At 33.0% G+C, this 24,031-nt stretch overlaps 1 protein-coding gene across 45 annotated transcripts in view; it reads right to left on the reverse strand.

Annotated features, from left to right (window-relative positions):
• The window catches only part of Doa (CDC like kinase darkener of apricot), a 470,031-nt gene that overhangs the window by 44,885 nt on the left and 401,115 nt on the right, over positions 1-24,031 (reverse strand). For 14 of the 45 annotated variants that reach the window (XM_073960738.1, XM_073960737.1, XM_073960729.1 and 11 more), the window contains one exon: positions 9,593-10,458. The exons of 26 other annotated variants lie outside the window; for them this stretch is intronic. In XM_073960738.1, the coding sequence (XP_073816839.1) occupies positions 9,593-10,200 (608 nt within the window). In that variant the 5' untranslated portion in view covers positions 10,201-10,458. The remainder of the gene's footprint in view (positions 1-9,592; positions 10,459-24,031) is intronic. 5 more of the 45 variants (XM_073960740.1, XM_073960735.1, XM_073960732.1 and 2 more) reach the window with 1 other exon arrangement.

Consider the following 24,031-nt stretch of genomic DNA (forward strand, 5'->3'; position numbering starts at 1 on the left):
TGTAAAATGTGAGTGCCAAAAATTGAGATGTACACGAGGCAGGACAAAGTCCGAAAATTTTATCAAAAATTTAAACATTGAACTGATGGCTTTACACCAAAATGTTAATTTTTTTAGACATTTTTTGTATATTTTACTCACAAAGCATAAAATGTTTGTCCATACAGACCTTGTCTGTATTTCGTGTATCCCCTCAGAAGTATTGGCTTCTTAAGTCAAAAAAGTTGTAGTCACTTGCCCACGCAAATATACATATAATTGTAATCAGATTATCAACGAGTCACCCAAAGTAGCACTTAAGCAAAAATGTTTAACACCATCGAACTTCATTTAAGTTTTAAGTGAAATATTACAATGTGGAAAGGTTGGACCAATGTCGGTAACTCCTTTCGATAGTTTTCGTGCCCAAAAGTCATTTTATTGGTTACCGTATAACTTTTTTCGAGCTTTTGAATCATTTTGTCATATCGTGGAAAGGATGGACTTGCCCACGAAATACATATAACATAATCAGGGCCAAAAGATCCTCCTCCTATCCGACATAGTCCATCATCGAACTTGATATAACATAAAAGAAATACTACAATGTGTAAAGGTTTTTAACATATCCGAAGGAGGTGCCCGAAGGAGTCCGAAGGGTTAAAGCTTTATGGAAATTGATGTATGCTTAAAAAAATTAAAGATATCCTAAGTTTCGGCAAAATCAGATACTCAATTCGTAAGTTTTCCTGCTCCGAGCAAATTGAACCGTCGTAAAAGAGGCCGCGGGGATTACCTGCAGTAAAAATTACAAAACTATCTGAGGCATGTATTTAAACAGCAATTAAAAAAATGAAAATTTAACAAGTAGATACCCGTAGGAGTAAGTCGAAAAATATTACCATGTGCAAAGTTTCGAACAAATCGCCTACGTTTGTAGGCTACTACCGATTTGGCCCATCTTCGAATTTGTTCTAAGTTTGGACCAAATAGTACGAGGTGCCAAGTATTTATCAAATCGGTCCAAACAGATGCACAGAATTCCTTTTTGAGAAGATTTTGAAAATATATTGTTTTTACATATAAAAATTGAAATTTTTAGCGGATGTTTTCGTTTTATAAAAGTAAATTGCTTAGTCATCCTCTGTTTATCCCACATATTTTCCATGATAAGTGACAACATTTCTGTTATTTTTCTAATAACAATATTTAATGATGATTCACTGCTATTGTTAGATTATGAAAAATAAATCGGCGACATAGAATTTCAAAATTTTGCAAAATTAATTAAGATATGTATAGTATAAATATTAGATTAATAAATAGTGTTTTATTTAGTCTATAATTGGAATATTAGAATGGCTAAACGAAAACAGTACACGTATGATTAATATTATTTGAATGTAAAGTATACGCAACATGTAATCAACAGATAATACGTATACGTATGTATATGAGTATTGTATTGTACATACTAATTAATTAAAAAAATGGATTATACATTTGTGTTATGACGAGTATTTCAAAGTTATTTTATTTGCACAATATTTTTTTTGCTTATAAATATAAACATACTATGCAAGAATGCCCTTGAAATGTTTGATATTATGTTAAATTAGAATGTATTAACATATTATTATATACATCTGTATAAGTTTTAAGAATTTAAGGTTTACAACAACTGTTTCTGCATATTTCTGCTAAATGGGTTAAGTTAATCTTCAATAGACTCTACGTGTAATAACAGAGTTAAGTGAGTCCTTATACATGAGCTGAAAGAAAGAGTCCATATGGGGAGCAAAAGCAAATGAAGATGAACCAGAACTAAGTCTTAAAAGATCTGAAGGACACTAAATGAGAAACTTTATAGACGAGCTGAAGGGAGTCTTTATAGACGGGCTGAAGGGAGTCTTTATAGACTAGCTGAAGGGAGTCTTTATGGACTAGCTGAAGGGAGTCTTTATGGACTAGCTGAAGGGAGTCTTTATAGGCGAGCTGAATGGAGTCTTTATAGACGAGCTGATGGGAGACTTTATAGACGAGCTGAAGGGAGTCTTTATAGACGAGCTGATGGGAGTCCTTATAGACGAGCTGAAGGGAGTATTTATAGACGAGCTAAAGTGAGTCTTTATAGACGAGCTGAAGGGAGTCTTTATAGACGAGCTGAAAGGAGTCTTTATAGACGGGCTGAAGGGAGTCTTTATAGACGAGCTGAAGGGTGTCTTTCTATACGAGCTGAAGGGAGTCTTTCTAGACGAGCTGAAGGGAGTCTTTATAGACGAGCTGAAGGGAGTCTTTATAGATGAGCTGAAGGGAGTCTTTATAGACGAGCTGAAGGGAGACTTTATAGACGAGCTGAAGGGAGTGTGACCTATTCAACATTTTGCTGGAAAAGGTAATACGAGATGCAAATGTCAAAAGAAATGGCACAATTTACACCAATAGCCACATGTTACTTGCCTATGCTGATGACATAGACATCATGGGACGATCAGTAAAGGAAGTAACTGATACCTTTAGGAAGGTCGAAGCAGAATCTGCGAAAGTGGGTCTGGCGGTAAACGGCGAAAAGACCAAATTGATGGTGTCGACGCGCAAAGCGTCCATAGAGCTCGGACCAACTGTAGAAGTTGGTACCTACAATTTTGAGGTAGTTAAAGACTTCGTCTACCTCGGCACTGCCATAAACACAACAAACAACATCAGTTGTGAAATAAGAAGAATAATTGTATTGGCCAACAGATGCTACTATGGTCTAAGTAAGCAATTTAAAAACAAAGCCACATCTCGTCAAACAAAAATAACACTATACAAAACGCTGATACTACCCGTGCTAATGTATGGCTCCGAAGCATGGGTACTTGCGCAAGCAGATAAGGCAGTGCTTGGTGTGTTTGAGAGGAAAATTCTTCGAAAGATCTACGGGCCGATTTGCGTTGACGGTGAATATTGACGTCGTATGAACCACGAGCTATATAAGCTATGCAAAGACATGAATATAGTTAAACGTATCGAGATGCAATGATTGCGTTGGCTAGGCCATATCATGAGAATGAGCGGTGATGAACCCGCTAAAAAGGCGTATGAATACATGCCACATGGCGGTGCACGCAGAATCGGCAGGCCTAAGCTTCGATGGAGCAAACAAGTGGGATTGTTTATAGATGAACTAAAGGGAGTCTTTATAGGCAAGCTTAAGGTATTGTTTATAGACTAGCTGATGGGAGTCTTTATAGTCGATCTGAAAGGAGTCTTCATAAACTAACGAATTGCTTTAAGTTACTGTCAAACTTTTGGTTTTTAAGAATATTTCCTTCATATGTTATTTGATGATTTTTACATAAATTATTTTGTTTTGTTTTCACCATCTATGATTTTTAGCAATTTGAAAATTCCCATCTAGCATAATTCTATTGTGCGTATACGTGATATGGTCTTTAATTCATTACTTATTGTATTGTGTATACGCAACAGGCAGCAGCGCCATTATTATTAACAATTTTCAAAAAAACTTCATATTTCATTCTTCAAAAATGAATATAAAGCCGTACGCATATCTTTGTTTGAAAAAAAAAATACATTTACGTGAAGAGAAAAGACAAAAGTTGGACCCATCTTCGAGTAAATAAAAACAACAAAACAAAGAATACAATAAACTTTGTTGTATGAGTTAAATGATTAATAAAAATTAATAATGATGGGTGGCATTAACCCATCTTGGAATTTTACATATTATCATTTACAACAAAAAATATTAATTTTAATTGAAGTCAACAAAAGAAAGATTAAGAAGAAGCAGCAACAGCAAAACACTAATATGCAATCAATGCATGTGATGTCTTGTAGAATAAAGAAAATAAAACGTTTTTGGTGGTATGCTCATTTGCTAGACAAGTCTTGTGCCCGACGCCATAACAATGCAAATAAGAAAAGAGAAAAAAATCAACAATTCTTTAAATTTCCGCATTGACAAAACATTGAAAAGGTAAAGAAAACAAAAGGAAAACAACCACAAAATAGTATCACATTTGTTTGGGGCAATTTTGTTATAAATAAAACACAACCGAAATGTCTAAAAATAAGAAAACGGAATTAAAGGTGAAAAACCAACCACCAACTTCCTAGTACAAGTATTATAGGGGGGAAAATAGAATGTAACAAATAAATATGTCACCATTGACATTTGCTAAATAGAGGTGGTCAAATAAAAATAATACATAATAATACAAAGAGAGTATTTTTTTACATCTGCTGGTGCTTTTATTTCGTTTCATTGTTACACAGATGTATAATAAAATCAATTCTTTATATATAGCATCATACATAATGTTATGTCAATTAATTTTCTTTGATAACAACAATGCATCTAAGAACCTTGAACTCTGTGCTCGCTCTCTGCAAATAATGACAACATCGAATGCAACGAAAGCTGGCAATTGTTTTACGAATTAAACAATCTTTGAAAATACTGAAAGTTAGCAAGTAAATCAAAGAATGGATGTGGCGCTGCTTGATATGAATGAAAATAAAAAATAAATACTGTAAAAAATCTCAATTGAGAAAATACCTCTTTTAACGATAAACAAATTACTTATTGAAGCTTTTTCTCAAATACACAAAGCTTTTTGAACATTCTTAGAAGCTTTTGTTTTGATAATTTATGAGAAAAAAGAAATAAATCTTGTAAAAATCTCAATTGAGGCGATAGAAAAAAAAAACAAATTACTTATTGAAGCTTTTTCTCATCTACATTAAGCTTTTTGAAAATTCTTAAAAGCTTCATTTTTGATAATTTGTGAGATGATGATGATTAATGTATTTATAGACGAGCGGAAGGGAGTCTTTATAGATGAGAAGAAGAAAGTATTTACAGGCGGACAGAAAGGAGTCTTTGTAGACGAGTAGAAGGGAGTCTTTATAGACGAGCAGAAGGGAATATTTATAGACGAGCAGAAGGGAGTCTTTATAGACGAGCTGAGGGGATTCCTTACAGACTAGCTGAAGGGTGCCTTTATAGACGAGCTGAAGGCAGTTTTATATACGAGTTGAAAGCAGTCTTTATTGACGTGCTGTAGGCAGTCTTTACAGACGAGCTGAAAGGAGTCTTTATAGACGAGCTGAAGGGATTCCTTACAGAACGAGCTAAAAGGAGTCTTTATAGAAGGGCTAAAGGGATTCCTTACAGATGAGCTAAAGGGAGTCTTTATAAACGAACTAAAAATAGTTTTTATAAACGAGCTGAACGGAGTCCTTATAGACGAGCAGTAGTGAGTCTCTATAGACTAGCTGAAGTGAGTCTTTATAGACGAGCTGTAGTGAGTCTTTATAGACTAGCTGAAGTGAGTCTTCATAGACGAGCAGAAGGGGGGTTTATAGGCGAGCAAAAGGGAGTCTTCATACACCAGCTGAAGGGTGTCTTTATAGACGAGTTGAAGTGAGTCTTTATAGACGAGTTGAAGTGAGTCTTTATAGACGAGTTGAAGTGAGTCTTTATAGACGAGCAGAAGGGAGCCTATTTAGACCAGCTAAAGTGAGTCTTTATATACGAGCAGAAGGGGGTTTTATAGGCGAGCAAAAGGGAGTCTTTATAAACCAGCTGAAGGGAGACTTTATAGACTAGCTGAAGTGAGTCTTTATAGACGAGCTGAAGGGAGTCTTTATAGACGAGTTGAAGTGAGTCTTTATAGACGAGCAGAAGGGGGTTTTATAGGCGAGCAGAAGGGAGCCTATTTAGACCAGCTGAAGTGAGTCTTTATATACGAGCAGAAGGGGGTTTTATAGGCGAGCAAAAGGGAGTCTTTATAGACTAGCTGAAGTGAGTCTTTATAGACGAGTTGAAGTGAGTCTTTATAGACGAGTTGAAGTGAGTCTTTATAGACGAGCAGAAGGGAGCCTATTTAGACTAGCTAAAGTGAGTCTTTATATACGAGCAGAAGGGGGTTTTATAGGCGAGCAAAAGGGAGTCTTTATAAACCAGCTGAAGGGAGACTTTATAGACTAGCTGAAGTGAGTCTTTATAGACGAGCTGAAGTGAGTCTTTATAGACGAGCTGAAGTGAGTCTTTATAGACGATCTGAAGTGAGTCTATATAGACGAGCTGAAGTGAGTCTTTATAGACGAGCTGAAGACCTTTTATAAGAAGTCTTTTAAGAGCTTCTATAAGAAGTCATTTTAGGGTCTCCTATATTCTTCAATCTATAAAAAGTCAGATGTCGCTTAAGGACTTCCATAAAAAGTCCTTTAAAACCTTATATATGAAAATATTGAAAGGATTGTGTAATAAGTGTTCGGAGGGCCTTCAATTAGAAGCCATAGAAGATCTTCTATAAGAAGTAATTGAAGGAAGTTTATTAAGGCATTTTATAATAAGTCCTTTAAGGTCTTCTATAAGAAGTCCTTTAAGGTCTTCTATAATAAGTCCTTTAAGGTCTTCTATAAGAAGTCCTTTAAGGTCTTCTATAAGAAGTCCTCTGAGGCCATCTTTAAAGCCTTGAATAAGAAGGCCTTTTATAAAAAGTTCTGTAAGGTCTTCTATAAGAAGTCTTCTGAGGACATCTTTAAAAAAATCCTTTAAAGCCTTCAATAAGAAGTCCTTTAAGGCCTTTTAAAAAAATCCTTTTAGGCCTTTTATAAAAAGTTCTTTAAGGCTTTTATAAAAAGTCCTTTAAGGCCTTCTATAAGAAGGCCTTTTATAAAAAGTTCTTTAAGGTCTTCTATAGGAAGCCATTGAAGGCCTTCTATAAGAAGCCATTAAAGTCCTACTATAAGAAGTCCTTTAAAACTTTATATAAGGAGCCCTCGTAGGCCTTCTAAAGAAGCTACTGCAGCGCTTCTGTAAGAAGCTTATTAAGGATGTCTATAAGCTCTTAAAGGTCTTCTACAAAAGCCTTCAAAGTCTTAAAGACCTTCTAGAAGAAAAGCACAAAAAGGGTATGTATGAGAAGCCCTTAAAGGTATAAAAAGCAAAAGAAGGGTATGTGTGCTTGAATGAGAAGCTCCTGAAGGCCTTGTATAAGAAGCCCTGGAGGCTTTCTATGAGAAGGCCTTTCGCTGTAAACTGAAACACAAGGCCGACAACAACAATCTTTGAACAGACCTTTAACTGTACTTAACTTTTGTATTCTGTTGTCTTATGTAATCCTTCTTGGAACTTGATGTACGGAAGACATTTAAAATGTGTAAACTTTCGGCCCAATCGGATACTCAATTTGTAAGTTATCGTGCTGGGGCTTTAGGAGCTTTTGTGCCCTTCATCCGAAGGTATTGTCAAAAAATTAGACAGTCCTTTGAAAACGATCGGAGGTATGTCCTTAAACAACACTTTTGCAAAACATTTGGACATTTTATCATGTGAAGTGGTAAGGACGTCCGCCTTACATTCAGGAGGTCTGCGGTTCAATCTGCTACCACAGGATTCCAATTTTCGGCGAAGGCAAATCCCCACAGTGTAATTAATGCTAGTTTTCATTACCGGAGTATTTCAGCCATAAAAAAAACTTATCTGCAAGTGGTGTCGTAAGACACGCCGTTCGGACTCGGCGATAAAAAATAGGTCCCATATAATTCAGCCAATATGAATAGGCGTGCACTCATTGATATGAGAAAAGACTTCCTTGTTTCTTCGGGGATGTTGTGGGAACACGTGTATGTATGTGTGTGGTACCTGAATGAGTGGACCGATATGGATATAGTCCATATTCCAACTTGTTCTATTATGTCTAGAAAAAAATATTGCGATGTGAGTATTGGTGGATCATTCCCTTCTAGAGTTTTAATGCACACTATTATCGAAAAATTTAGAATTTTTGTGGGGAGGGTACCCAAAGGAGTCAACCGGTCGGTATAGTCCATTTTCGAACATGATTTATGTTTAGACAAGGCTCAGTGTACCAAATCGGTTGATCTGTTTGAGAGTTATTGTGCGCACCAGCTAACCAGACACGCTGGATTATTTTCAGATCCTTAGCATGGCATTTTGACTAACCGCCCCAACCCTTTGGCATGGCACAGAAACAACAATGTTATTGCTGGTAAAATTGCATTTAGCATTCATGGAACTCGTTCAAATGCGAAAGAAATAATTAGATGTAAAAGATCCAGTAAAATGACCTCGAAGTGGTTCCAATGAATAACTTTAATCGGTCATCGTTGGATCTTTTAGAAATCAGGAAGTATGGAATTGCCAACAAAAACATTATATCGTGTTAATCGGAATCACAAGGTAAACATTTCAAAACCATCCTTTAACAGCTCTTAAATTGAACTTAAGCGAAAATTTTGAAGTTTCGTGAGTGGAAGTGGAACTTCGCAGTGGTTACACTTCCATAAAATTTTGCTGGGAGTGCATAGCAAAATCCTAGAGGTATAAAGGGCAACTTATTTCATATTTATGAGAAGAGTCCGATTTCATTAATAACTGAGTAGAGAGGTGCTCAAAAAGATCCAAACGGAAAATCGAACATAGTACGAACACCCTCTTAAGGAAGTAAAGCATTGACGAAATAAAAATTTTAGAGTCTAACTTCCGTGGATAAATGTAATAAACTTTTTACTACAACTTTACTTACACTGAAACGTTTTAATTAATATTTATGATATCGTACAAATAAAATTATTCTGCAAAATTAAAAATGTAATATTATGGGTTGTTTTCTTTAGTAAGGCCTTTTAAAGTTTCTTGCGTAAATCAATACAAAAAGCCCGATATTTATGAATTATCTCCATATTTCAACTTTCCTCCATCTGATCAATGTTTACATTTTGCACAAGAGAGGTACTTTCGCATTAAAATATATAACATAATTGAGAAAAAGAGAGAGATCCTCAATATATTATAGATATGTATAAGACATTTTACCAAACAAAAAAAGCACAAAAGCTCTAAGATGTATATAGAAGAAAGTAAATCATTCACAATAGGGAACATGGATTGCAAAATAATATAAGAAGTATAAGAGAGAGAGACAATTATTCGACAAAAAGAGTAAAAGAAATATAAATGAGTAAAAATACAGTTGTTTTGAGAACTTTCAATGAATTATTTATGGCGGAATTGTAACATTTTCCTCAAAATTGATTTATTTTTAAAAACGAAACACACATAAATAAATTTAAACGCAAAAATACGAAACATTCTGCGTACAATAACTAGGCGATTTTTTTAATTTTTTATATAATTTATAGTTTCACTGATATGGGTCAGCAATTACGCTCAAAATTAAAAGCTTTATTGCTTGAGTACGAGGAGGCAGCGACGAGTGACCTTTATAGAATATTTTCCGCATTTTAAGGCAGGCATTTTGTTATGTATTATTTTACCGGTAAAATAGAATTTGTTTGAAGTGCACTTTTTTTTAATGGTAATCAGCAATTGAGGATAGGCGTATTTTATTTTATTTATTTGGGTTATAAATAAATTTTGTTGTATAATTAACCACACATTTTTTTTAGTAAACTAAATAAGATAATTTATAAGAAAAGTGATCGTTTTTCTCTTATGTTTTCAACTGATTTAAATAAATTTGAAATCGTTTTGTTATTCATCTTTGTGATTGCTTTTCATAAATTTGTTTTTTTTTTTCTTCACATTATCATCACATTGCGTATAATTTACCGATTTGTTTTGTTCTGTTGTTGCTTTTCACGTTCCCGCTCCCGTTCACGTTCCCGTTGTTGTGTTTGTGATTTTGGTTCAGGTCGTTCGCTTGGATTACGCCGGAATCTTTGCAACAGGCTATTGCAACCATCGGACAACAACTGTGTTACACTGGCTGCGGTGGCACTACGCATATAGCGTCTCTGTTGTCGTGGCTGTGCGGATGAAGTTGACGTTGATGGCGTAGTCGTCGTTGCAGCATCCGTATCATTTACTTTCGCATTTTTCTCTTCTTTTTTCAATTTATTCTCCTTTTCCTCGGTGGGTGTCTTGGTGGAATCACCACCGCCATCACCATTTACTATGGCAATGGCATCTTTAAGAGTGGCAAAAACATATGATCGCCTTCTCAATGGTTTACCACCACCACCGCTGCCAGATGATGAAAGTTCATCATCATTCTCTTCGATTTTAAGTTCATTAATCGACGAAGAGTTATTTCCGGGTTCAAATTCTGAATTTCTCTTTGTTGTTGTTGAAGAGGCGTTTTTATTTTGTTCTTTCGCTAAGAGCGGATGTTTTTCACTTTTTTCACGTTGAAAACGATTAAGAAATGCTGTAGCCATATTTCTTTACGGAGAGATCAAATGAATGAGGACGATTTTTTTTCTCTGTTTGAGGTGAGTTTAAGAGTAAACTAACTAAACAAATATTAGGATGGCGCCGTATATTTTGTGTGTTGTTTTTTGCAATTTTAAACACTTTGTTTACATTTTTCAGGTTTGTTTTTTTTTTTTGTTATTGCAACATATGATTTTTCTAGAATTTTGAAATATTTAATTTGGGAGTTTATCTTTTGTGGAACTTTATTTAGAAAACTAAAACTGAAGGAATAATAGTTAAATTTAGGCTTTAAAGTGAATCATTTCTTGTTCCTTCAAAATAAAATATTGTTTGTAGTTTTTTTCTCGTAATTTTATTGCAAATTTAGACACATGTTTACATACACCGCTGGAGGTAATTTTATTATAAAAAAATACCATTATAAAAATTTGATTGTTTATTTTAAAAATAATTAAGAAAATAACACTGTGCTACAGTGAAAATTTGCAGGGGTTCTAATGCATAAATTCGGTTCTGTGGGAGTCCACAGAAGACGAATATACCTTTGGTTTCTTTGGGTCACTTCGGTTTTTCATTTTATAACGGTAAATGTAGTGAAAAATGGGCTTTCTTGGATATTCAAATTTAAACGGACATTACTTCTTTTTTCCACAACCGATTTGCACACACTGTTTTTCATTATAAAGGGTAGAGTAATGCCTTTCGAACAAGCCATAGATTTTTAAAATCGGTTTACAAATGGCTAAGTAATAGTGGTTTAAGTGTGACAAAAACGCATTAAAAAACAGTAAAATGTTTTTTCTTGTGCTCTAGGCTGCGTAAACGACACCTAACAGTACAATTATTTACTGTTATCAAGTAGGAAATTTAGTTGGCTTTCCAAAATGGGAAAAACAAACGAAATCGGTTGAAAAATGAATGCGCTATGGCATTTTTTGTGTTTCAACTTTTTGGTTTTTTTTCATATTTTCCTTTATAAAAGATGGGTATCTTAGCATGTATGATTCTAATTGTGATTATCTTGCTTAACAATTACGCACAAGGTACCAATCTTTTATAAAGGAAAATATGAAAAAAACCAAAAAGTTGAAACACAAAAAATGCCATAGCGCATTCATTTTTCAACCGATTTCGTTGGTTTTTCCCATTTTGGAAAGCCAACTAAATTTTCTACTTGCTAACAGTAAATAATTGTACTGCTAGGTGTCGTTTACGCAGCCTAGAGCACATGGAAAAACATTTTACTGTTTTTTAATGCGTTTTTGTCACACTTAAACCACTATTACTTAGCCATTTGTTAACCGATTTTAAAAATCTATGGCTTGTTCGAAAGGCATTACTCTCCCCTTTATAATAAGAAACAGTGTGTGCAAATCGGTTGTGGAAAAAAGAAGTAATGTCCGTTTAAATTTGAAAATCCAAGAAAGTCAATTTTTCACTACATTTACCGTTATAAAATCAAAACCCGAAGTGACCCAAAGAAACCAAAGGTATTTTCGTCTTCTATGGACTCCCACAAAACCGAATTTGTGCATCAGAAATCCTGCAAAAAAATTTTGTCCACTTTTGTATCACAGTGTAATTATTGTTCCTTCAAATGAAATTAGGGGTGCTCAAGTTTTTCATGTTTGCAATAGTGGCAATTAGTTTCAATTTTAATATAGTCGACAATTGTTTGCCAATCAAAACTTGTTCCAATAAAATTTCGCACGGTGCGCCTTAAATAATTTTAAATGAAAGGTGCTTACACCTGGGAAGTTTTTGCGGATTCTGAAACTACAATGTTCATAGATGAGAAAAATCAAAAATCGAAAAAATCCCCGGAGGGATTTTCAAATAAATCGCGGTCAAAGTTCAATTTTTAGGGCTTTATTATTTTTTCACGATTTTGCTCGGAAACCGCAAGTTCTTTCGAAATGGGATTAGGCAAATGTTGTAGCAGAGAAAATTCTCTACAAGATTGACCTTAATGTTATTTTCGTAGGTCTTACCATTTTTGAGATATAGCAGTTCAAATTGGGACAATGCACTGACTCTATCCTTTCCTTACAGAACAATGTCATGAAGCGTGCACCTTAACTAACTTTACGTGAAAACCGGTTACACAGGCGAAGTTTTTGCGGATTCTGAGACAGCAATGTTCATAGATGAGAAAAATCCAAAAGCAAGAAAAAATCGCAGGAGGGATTTCGGAATAAATCGCGGTCAAAGTTCACATTTTTAGGTTTTCACGATTTCGTTTGGAAGCGGTAAGCCGTTTCGCAACGGTAGAACAAGAAAAGGTAGCAGCAATACCCAGCTGACTGAACTGGGCTGTAATGTTAGTGTCAAATTCCATACGACATTTCGAAATGTTGTAGCAGTGAAAATCATCTACAAAATTTTCTTTAGTCCTATTTCGAAAGGACTTGCCGTTTCCAAGAAAAATCCTGAAAACCTAAAATAGACCTAAACATTTGAACTTTGGCCGCGATTTATTCCGAAATCCCTATAGCGATTTTTTCTTGTTTTCGGATTTTTTCAGTTCTTTATGCCTTGATTTTAATCATATATGTAGATGTACGATCGAAACTTTTGCAATAAATCGAAATCATATATTTTAAATGTGGTCTTAAAGCACGTTTATATATTCAGATTTAACAAACCCACTGGGTTTCAAATGTCAAATCCTTTGCGTACACGTCAAATAAATCCTCATTAAGAGGGTTAACCCTGCATAAAACTATAAATAAACATGGGCTTATTGTTTTACTGAAATCATGATTTTTAAAAACATTTTTAAATGAGGACGGAAAAATATACATTTATCATCAAAACCTATTGACAAATCCATTTGTATCGGTTTCCATCACATACCAGATAATTTTTCAAAATTAAAGATGATAGTTGTCTGGGCGAATAAGTATTGATGGTAATCATACGCCCTGTATACAGACAGCCAACATATTGAACGTACCTGTATCGTATACATGATCTTAGAACTTATACGCCATAGGGTTTGTGAGCTAATATTCTTTTATCTCTGCAACATTTCTAATATTTTCATTTAATTAAAATCCGAATAAATTTAAGTACAGAAAAATATGTACATCAAGTCTATTATTGTAAAAAGACAGTAGTTAAAAAAAAAAAAATAGCGTTTCGTATGTGACAAAATAAGTTGCGGAAGTTTCTAGCGTAAACTTCTAGGTTTTTGGATTCATAAAGTGTGTCTAATTATCCCTCTGGCAGACACAATTGACTCAGTCTACACCAAAAGAAACTATAAACCTTATTATATTTCGTTTTTTCTTTCTTATTATATTTAAAGAATAGGATAGGGTTTTTGGAAAATTCGGTCATTATCGAGGAAGGTGTGAAGAATAAAATTGTGCTGAAGGCGTAGGAAGGAATGACTCTAAATATTGGGATATTACCGGCCCATAACTCAGGAAATATGCGCTGGTGATCACAAATACTACTCGCTATTAAAATTTCAATACGAAGTAGCCTCAAACTGGATTATAGAGCAAAAGTATAGAACTTTTGCGGAGGATGTGCCTGAAAGAATGGACAGTCCACCTTAAAACAGAATCTAATTCTAGGAGTCATTCCTTTCGAAAGTTATAGTGGACTTTCACGGACATGCCCACTGCGAACGGCTCTGAAACTACACTTAAGGGGTGATTCCCACTTACAAATTTCAGAAAATCAAAAATAAGTGGAAAGATGTTCAAGTCGATCGGAACAAACTAAATACCTGTTATTCTCGATATGACATTTTGAAATCGGTGTCAACTCTAGCTCGAAAACTAATGAACCGATTGTCATACAATTTTGTGGGTTATCAGGGACTACATCTTTATTTTTATCTTTCCGTCCTCATTTGGTAGTTTTCCTAAAAAAACTTAAAAATTGCCTTTTTGGGCTATACAAGTGGGTGTCACCCCTTAAGCAAAAACGTTCCGAGGTATGTCCTTAAACTGGACGAAAACTTTGAACCAACCTTCTTTGAACTTAATTTAGTCTTGGAAACAAATTACGAAAATTACGAAAAAACGGATGCTCTATGTGCCAAAACGGATACGTAAGTTATTTTGCTCATGCTGCACTATTTCCAAAATGTTTGAAATTCATGTGCCCGATGGGAAAAAATATTACGAGGAGCAAAGTTTGGATCAAATCGATTGATTAATCCATTGGAAAATTATCGTGCGTACCATTTTGCCGGAGAATTGTGAAGTTTTGTGGGAGAGGAGGAGAGGATCGATTAGTACCATCTTGGAACTTAAACTATGTTTGGGGAAAATATTACGGGATCCAAAGTTTGGACTAACTTCTACGAATCAGACATATGGACGGACAGGGCTAAATCGGCTCAAAACTGTCTGAAACGGATATTGTCCAAAATATTTGGGGTCCAAAACAATTTTTTTAGAAATATCAAGCAAATAGCAATAGGCCTAAGGGCTTAGGCTATAATAAAAAAAGGTTTTCAAAAGACTTTCCTTGGACACTATTTGTAGCTAACACCTCTATGCGGGGATGTTATTATGAGTTGGTTTTCGCTCGAAAATTTGTATTACAATAGAAATGATGGTCCCACCCACCTTTGTACATACATTTATACCAAAATGAATGTCATGACGAGCTGAGCCGACCTGGCGCCATGTGTGTCCCTCCGTCCATCTGTCATTACAACTTTCATTACGAATAGTTTTGGTGGAGATATTGGTCACAAAGAGGACGATTTTTGATTTTGTGATGATCAGATAATATTCAGACGCTGCACAGTGCTTCAGGAATCGATTTTCCTGGCCAAAACCCAAATTTGTTGTCAATTTTTATATGGGATTCGATAGTAAACATATTGAAACTAAGTCCCAATTTACATTAGGGGAGTTTACTTGCGGCAATTGTCAGTTTGATGGAGAGAGATGTGAGGTATATGGTACACAATGTGAGCTATTTTATTTATCCTTAGGACTAGACTAGAACTTTTAGAGAACAGCTTGGAACAAAGTTCCGTTTTCACAGAATTATGCCCGAGAGTGTCCTATTTCAGTCCATATATACGTTTGTACCCGTCCCGTTCCGTCCTTTAACACTTTTTTTAAATATTTTTAAATTACATGGGTAAAAAATGTGTTATACCTTTTTTTGCACAAATGGACTTTTTTTAATATATGCGTTTTATGAAAACCCAAGGAGTATTTTTTTAATTTTGGAAAAAAATAAATTTTTTGAAAAAAAATTTTTATTTTTTTAATTTAAATATTTAAAATACTCATATTTTGAAGCAAAATGTGAAAAACCCAAATTTTACCTATCGCAAAAAAAAAACAGAGCTTTGACCAGGAAAAAACGATTTTGATTTTAAACCACGTCGGAATGGACCAACAACTTCTATGGAGGAAATAACCATTTTTTTATTCTTAGACGCATATCTGGTTATTATACCCTCAGCCTTTAGGCTAAAGAGGGTATTTACACTTTGATACGACCAAAAATGTGCCTCATCGAAATAATGGTTTTAGACCCCAAGTATGTTTGTACGATATCCGTTTCAGAAAATTTTGAGTAGATCTAGCAATGTCCGTCCGTCTGTCTGGCTGGTACGCACGATAACTCTCGAACGGATCAATCGATTCGGTTCAAATTTTGGGTATCGAATTATTTTGTCCAGATTCGATTTAAGTTCGAAGATGGGCCATATAGGTCCACTCCTTCAGGTGCCTCCCCCACAAATGTTCAAAAATTGTCGCAAAACTTGTGCGCACGATAACTCTTGTAGGGAATAACCGATTTGGTCCATACTTTGCACATCGTATAATTTCTACCAAACTTAGATGAGGTTTCAATATGGACTCAATCGGTCCACTCCTTCGGGTACCTCCCACACAAAATTTCGGAAAAGTTCAGTTTAGGACCTGTTCTCGAATCGCTTTGATTTTTGTTTAGGCAAGTTTTATTCGCTGTCCTCTATATGACTTTGTAAGTTTCATTAGGGGTAAGTCCATACATCCTGAGGAAATAGCCTGAAAGTTACAAAAACCCTATGACCCTATGAGTTTTATGAAAACCCAAGGAGTATTTTTTTAATTTTGGAAAAAAAATTAAATTTTTTGAAAAAAAAATTTAATTTTTTTTTAATTTAAATTTTTTAAAATACTCATATTTTGATACAAAATGTGAAAAACCCAAATTTTATCTATCGCAAAAAAAAAAACAGAGCTTTGACCAGGAAAAAACGATTTTGATTTTGAACCACGTCGGAATGGAGCAACATCTGCTATGGAGAAAATAACAATTTTTTTATTCTTAGACGCATATCTGGTTATTCTCAAACAAAAACCTGATAATGATAGTAGCAAATTCCACCTTAACAACGATTCCAACCTTTGTATCTTTGCGGATTTTGATTGCAATTAACAATATATTTGACCAATATAAAAAAAAAGATTTTCTGAGGTCTAATTTGGTATCAATTGTGTTGCTAAAAGTGGTCAAATACTAATGATATTGGGACTAGAGGATCATCTATGGTTATTAGGGCGGCCCAGGAAATGAAAATTTTTATTTTTGAAATTTCAAATTTTTATTTATTTTTTAAATTTTAATTTCTTTTTCCATTTAATCCAAATACCTTATACATGAAATTTTATGGCAATCGGTTAACGTTAACCTGTGCCTCCGGAGCGATCATGTTTCCATAGTAATTGGTATGGGACCAAAGGTCGATTTTCACGAAAAATCGCTAAAGTCCTCAATTAAGGTCCAATCGAAGAAAAACTTTACCACTTGATAATTTTGAAAAAAAAAAATTACAACAAATTTTTTTTGAAAATTGGATCGGATTTTGGTATAGGCCATGCATATGTGACCTGTATAAAAAACGTATCCGATTTTCATAAAGTAACGTTTTTTCATCGATTGGAATTTATTGCAATCCTCTTCTAAGGGGTTTATTGTGCACGAAAAAAACATTTTAATTAATTTTTTATATGAAATCTACCAAACCATTTTAGACGATTTTTTTTGAAAAATATTGCTCAGTGTTCTGACAAATGGCCGCCTACGAAACACTGCTTAGACTAAGCAGTTTGCGGTGTCAACTGTAGCTCGAAAATTAATCAACTTATCAGTATATGTTTTGGGGGATCATTAAGAACCTAATAATCTTGTCTTTAAGCGAAGCAAAATTAAAAAATATCTATTTAAAAAAATGGAAACTGTCAACATCAACATTTAGATTTTAACTAAAATCCGTCCAATTATTTTTTGTTTTTTTGAAAAGTATCTCTCCTTGGTGACCCAATTCGTTGAGTTTTCTATAGGACATAACTTTGAAGAAGTTGGTCTACATTTATGAAAATTCCTCCCTATGAAAATGTTGACTTGTGCACAATGGTGGTGGATATTACATATGGGTAAATCCTGCGTGACGAACGCTACATTTGTACGCGTTTTCGGGCAAAAATATTAACATTTTTTGAACTTTCCAGATAGATGCATTGAATCTATACATGGTATTTAATAGAATTTGAGAGCACTTTCAAATGCCATAAAACAATTTTTTTAACAAGTATAATTATCGGAAAAAATTGATTATAAGTTATTGTGACGCACGCCACAAAAAGTGGAAGTAGCTTCCGACCTTGTGCTATGTTTTCATAATTTTTAGCAAATTTTGCATAATAAAGCACACAAAATTAAAATTTTAAAAGAAAGATGAATATAAGAGAATTCTAAAACAATTAATTTTTAGGCAAACAATTTTGTATTTTTTTTCCAAAATCAGTGAACCTAATGTGACGCACGCTACATGATGCACGCTACATTTTTTCCAGTATATAGTAAATAAAAACCAGTGTATTTATTTTAACGAAACAATGTATATTTCTTGTAAATAACGTTATTTAAGTCATATTTTATGTTCATAAATAAGTTTATCAATGCGTATATGTTTATAAATAAATTTTATGTTTTAATGAATCTGACGTTAGTGCGATTTTGAGCACATTTTTGTTATATGACGAAAAATAATGTTTGCTTTTAATTCCGGGAATGCTCTTAACGTTAGCCCATCTCTCCGAAAGAATTCCAGCTGATTTTTGTATATAACTTCTGCTTATATATAAAATGAAAATACCATATGTATTCATTTTTGCCAATTTAAAAGAAATCATGGGCGTTATTAAGAACAATATTCTGAGCTTTTACCATTTTCCAATTTTTTTTCTTTACGACAGCGCCGATTCCGTCTACTGCACCCTTTCCGTGAGCAGTTGCAAAAAATTCCACTCAAATTTTTTTTGAAAAAGGGTATACTACTTAAAATGAGTTTGTTTTTAAATCGACTTGCACATCCATCAGAAAATAAATATAACTTTGAAATATCATTTCATTTTTTTAATTTCTTAACAATTAACTGAACTCAAATCGATACGAAAACAGAATAAAACAAAAATAGAATACAAGAGAAAGTGAAAACAGAATTAAAAGGCAAATTTTTTTTTTTTTATTTTTTGGGATAACTCAAATCGTGACGAACGCTACAGAAATTAATGCACTGTAATTTTTTTATTTTTTATTATTGTAGATTTTTTTCTATTTCCTTAAAAGCAGGATATTAATTTAATTTAAATTTATAGATGATTTAAAAAAAAAGAAATTTCTGCCCACAGTATAAAAAAAAAAACATAATTTTTCGTGACGAACGCTACACCACTTGGATCTGTCTTTCCATACCTAATTTCACTTTTTCCAAAATAGTAAAAGATAATATTTTCTGTCAAAATCTAAGAGAATTGAGTGAATAACAATACAGCTTTTGAGTTTACCACTTATGTTAACACTAAAGTAATAATATGAACATGTAAAAAATGTACAATTTTTGTATAAAATTAAAAAACCTGAGGTAGGGTAGAATTTTGTAATAATTTTTGTGTTAATAATGATAGAAAAAAAAAAGTTTTTAACATATTTCTAAAATTAGATATCCAGTCTAATCTTCTGTGAAAAAATAAATTAATTTGGATAAAATAAAAAAAATTTTGGCTGGTAGACTGTTTCTGGGATTTGCCCATATTCGGCCACTATAGCCTAAAATTACATATACATTAATTTTTTTTATAAACGACCAGTGAACACCCCTAATCCACAAAGTTATTTATAAATTATGGTTAAGAAATATTTCTATTAAAAAAATAGTCTTCACTGACGCTTTGTCTGCTGCCCTCACACAAATCTAATTTTTTCATCGAATATTTGCGTTCGGTATTCACAAAAAAAAGTGTGTTAACGTTTTATGATTTCTTTAATGGTATAAACAAATACTTAAAAAATAGTGCAAAAAGAGGTCTTGTTCATCGATAAATGGCATAAATATACATTGATTGGGAAATGAAAGCTATTGTGATGGGCTAATAAAAGATTTATAAATGGCAAGGTCGCTCATCAATAGGTTTGGTTTTTTTAATTTTCCTAATTACCAACATATAAATGATAATTTACATGATTGAAAGGCGATGAATGATGTTTTAATGTGATTTCTTTGATGTGGAAATTCATTTAAAAGTGTTGTTGTTTACACACAGAGGTCATTGAACTGTAATTATGCAAAATTTAAATTTTTTATATTATATTTTTTTATATTTTTATATTATAACTATAAGGAATTAAAGGGTTAACAACATTCATTTGCCATGAAACTTAACAAATTTATTAAAAAACAATTATAAATTGTATGTGAATTTTATGAAAAATTAAAAAGAAACCCACATTCACTAACGGCTAAGTGTTGTCGTTGCTATGACAAACATACGCTCCATTGTGCAGCTTAATTAAAATCACTAATACGCGAGAGTGCCTAATTTGAGTAGTAGTATTATTAACAAGTATACGCACCGATGTGCAGTAAAATTAATATAAAGTATTCGATCAAATGTTCTTGGTCTTAAAAATGATCCATATAACAGCGAAACAAAGGTAGAGTTTGATGTAAAAACTTTCTTTCGACATTGAAAATCTAAAATTATCTAATTAGCAAAGAATTAACTTATTGACAAACACGTTAAGGTTCATATTCAAGCTGTGTGAAAGCTAAACAAAATTGACAAGATGTCATATTCAAAAAATAATAGATAATTAAGTAGAATAGACAATGGCTATGGCATGTTCTCTCCCACAAGCCATATTGTGGGCAATGACATTGAAAAATCAGAAAAAACAATACGAAATACATGAAATATATTTAAGTAGTTTAAATAGAATTAATAACAAATGGGTAGAATTGAATATGGCAAATAAATTACTATGAAATAAACAAGACATGAAAAAAAATATTTGACACTATACAAGAAGACATCATGTAACACCAACTAAGAATGAGGAGAATAAGACAAAAAAGTAGCAAAAATTGCCAGACACTTGTTTTTGATTTTACACAATTTTGTAACTGCACAAGCATGGCTACAAATATGTATGTATGGATGTATACATTTTGTGGCTATTTCCGTCTAATGAATGTCGTTGGTCGCATGTGATATTTCTAAAACTACAACACAATTTTTGCCATGACAAAGTCATATTTTCTTTTTCTGTAATTTTATTCAAAGAGAAAGGAAAGATGATGTTTGGATTTCTTGTGGCATATGGTTTATAGGGAAATGGCTAAGGTCTAAGAAAATCTAAACATAAATACGAACAATTACGAAATGTGTATGTGTGTGTAAAAATGAAACGAAAGAAACCCCCCAGAGAATAAGTCCCAATTTACATTAGGCGAGTTTACTTGCGGCAATTGTCAGTTTGATGGAGAGAGAGGTGAGGTATATGGTAACCCTTTGCCTCTCAACACCCTCTCTCACCCACAAACTGACAATTGCCGCAAGTAAACTCGCCTAATGTAAATTGGGACTAAGAAATAAATAAAATTGTCATTTTGAATATAATAATATTGTTTTTAAAATATTAACAAAAATTGAAGCAAAAAAAAAAAAAAAAACTTTGACAATTTATATTTATTATGGCAAAAAAATAAAGAAAATGACTGTTTGATCCTCTTAAATAGCATCAAATTTATTTTTTGTTTTCTTTTTGTTATATTATGATTTAGAGGGTATTTCACTTTGACAAAAATAGAACATTTCTTTATTTTCATTTTACAAAATTAGTGAAAAAAAATCAAATTTCTGTTGATTTTTTTTTGTTTCCTTTGAAAAGTTTAGCGGAAGAACCAACCCCACAAGAAAAAAAAGTGCTGAGGGATATATCTGTTTTAGTTATGATTTGTTTCTTCTTTTGTTTTCGACAAATTTCTATTGGGCAAAACAAGCGAGAAAAAAATTATAAACATTTGCGTCAATTCTTTGGTTTGATGCCTTGCGAGCAGAGAAGATGTTGTTGATTATAATGTGAGAGGGGAAAGTGTGAAAGCGAAAGAAAAAAAAAACAATGACAATATATTTAACGCTTTTTTATTTATATTTAAAATGAATTAAGATTTTTGTTGGCGAAATAAATTATTTTAAATGTTATGACCGGTTTTCCCTAAAAAAAGAACAGGGGAAAATAAAATTTATGGGCAAAGCCAAATGAAAAACAAATGTGGAAATTTTTTGTTTAGCCAGAAAATAGGAGTAGATTGAATTTAATTATTTCATTGGCTATAAAATATTTGCAAAATTAATTTAAAAATTATAACAAAAAATGATAAAAGTTCATTTTTTGCAAATGTTTAACCAGGAAAAAATAAAAACAAAACAACAGACACTCATTTTAGAGCGGCTAATTATTGTCGTTTCTATAATAAACATACGCTCCACTGTACCACTTAATTAAAATTACTAATACGCGTTATGTTTCTACAAATTTAGTAGTGCTAATAATACTAAACTTTGGAAAGAAAATTCTATGAAAAATGGAAAATTAATTCACGAATAATATTTGTTCTTGAGAACGGGTCAATATAAAATTGGGAAAGAGTATATGTGGCCATTTGCGATGCTACAGACTTCTCTGCCTTTCCCGAAAGCAAAATGACGGAACTGAGATTAAGTAGAATTACTGTGCAAATAAAATGTAGAATATACGCAAAATAAAAAGAAAACAACAGACGCTAGCAAATTTTAACGCTGGTAAGTATTGTCGTGGCTATAATAAATATACGCGCCACTGTTCTACTGAATTAAAATAATTAATACCCGATCTATTTACAGTAATTTAACATTTTTATAAACAAATAAAAAAAGGAAATACAGGAGAATTGAGTCAATTTCCATTAAGGCCTACGAGGTGTCCGAGCCTTTTTAAAAATTATAAAAAATCGAAAAAAAATATATTGCCCGCTCTGGCTCGTAAAGTAATGAACCGATTGTCATACAATTTTGTGGGGTTATCAAGGACATCAAAATCCAAACCTTCATCGATCGATTTTAATTTTAATTTTTTTTTGTCCGTCAGTTTTTTAAGCCAAAATTTGAAATTTTGGTTTTTTTAGTAAAATCTAATATTTTTTTTTAAAAAAATCGATCGATTAAGGACTAGATCTTCATGTTTTTAATAAGCTCACAGAAATATATGATGATCGGTTATTGGTTTTCGAGCTAGAGTTGGCACCGCAAAACGCTTTTACTAAAGAAGGGTTTCGTGGACGGCCATTTGCCACAAAACCACATAATATTTCGCAACAAAATAAAAATTCAGACACTAGATTAAGATGTGCTCTTTCAGATGTAAATAAAAACAATCTGCCAAAAAGCTTGGCAGTTTTCTTGGAAAAAAATCATGAAAAAATTCCATTTTTGAGCTTTGAAAGTGGGAGTCACCCCTTAAAACTGTTATATTTTTGGCAGGATTTAGACTCATTTTTAAAACAATACACATTACACATTTCGGTTTCTCAGTAAAACAGGTTGTAACTTGGAGTTTCGATCTGGAAGAGGTTGGGAAGAAGTCCACATGTTTTAGATATTTTTCAGATTATAGGAACATCTTTAACAAAAAACTGATGGAATTATCAACTATTTTGATTGGCACGGTATGGGTATGAAGGGTCTAATGTTATAGAAATGTCGCCTATTTCTATATCAAATGAATTACCATAGGAAAGCAGCTCTACAAGGCTATCTGGACAAGTCTAGGGATGTGGTTGCGTCAATGGGTTGTAACCACAAAGCTAATGGAGTCAGTTTAGTAAATTTGGTTTCCCAAATGTTTTGCACTGTGTCATAAATCCTTGTCCTATAGGAATTTAGACAGCAGCATCATGCCGAATGAAATTGGGCCAAATGCACTCAGATTTATCGTAGCAGCGGCCGTTCCATTAGAGTTACATTAATATAATTGTTCCACAAACATCCCGTAAGGGACAAGGGAGACTTCTCTCATATCAATGAATACACCCCGATTCATATTAGCTCAATGATATGGGACCTACAGTTTATCGCCGAGTCCGAACGGCGCACACTGGTCGAAACCAATGATCTAGCGGCGCAAAAGTCAAAAAATCGAACTATAAAATTGCGAAATATTATCCATTGTATCGATTACAGACACTTTGCAGACAAAGATTTGGTTTTTTAATTTTTGTTGTTGTAAATATTCACTCAGTTATTCACTATCAAATACAAGAGTTTTTGTTGCATTAGATTTTAGAAAATTGTTGCAAAAAAATTAACTTCATATTTGTTTAAATGTTAAATAAATTCGTAATGAAAATGGACAAGATATATTTTTAAATAATAGCAGAGGGTGAGATCTAATTTATAAAAATTAGTTTGGGGTCTGGAGGTACTTAGTTATATAGCAATAAATTTTCAAAAAATTCAATTTTTTAGTGTTTTTATGGGT

Source organism: Musca autumnalis, unplaced genomic scaffold, assembly GCF_047663935.1.
Source record: "Musca autumnalis isolate F117 unplaced genomic scaffold, ASM4766393v1 scaffold_1, whole genome shotgun sequence".
Taxonomy (NCBI): Eukaryota; Metazoa; Arthropoda; class Insecta; order Diptera; family Muscidae; genus Musca; species Musca autumnalis.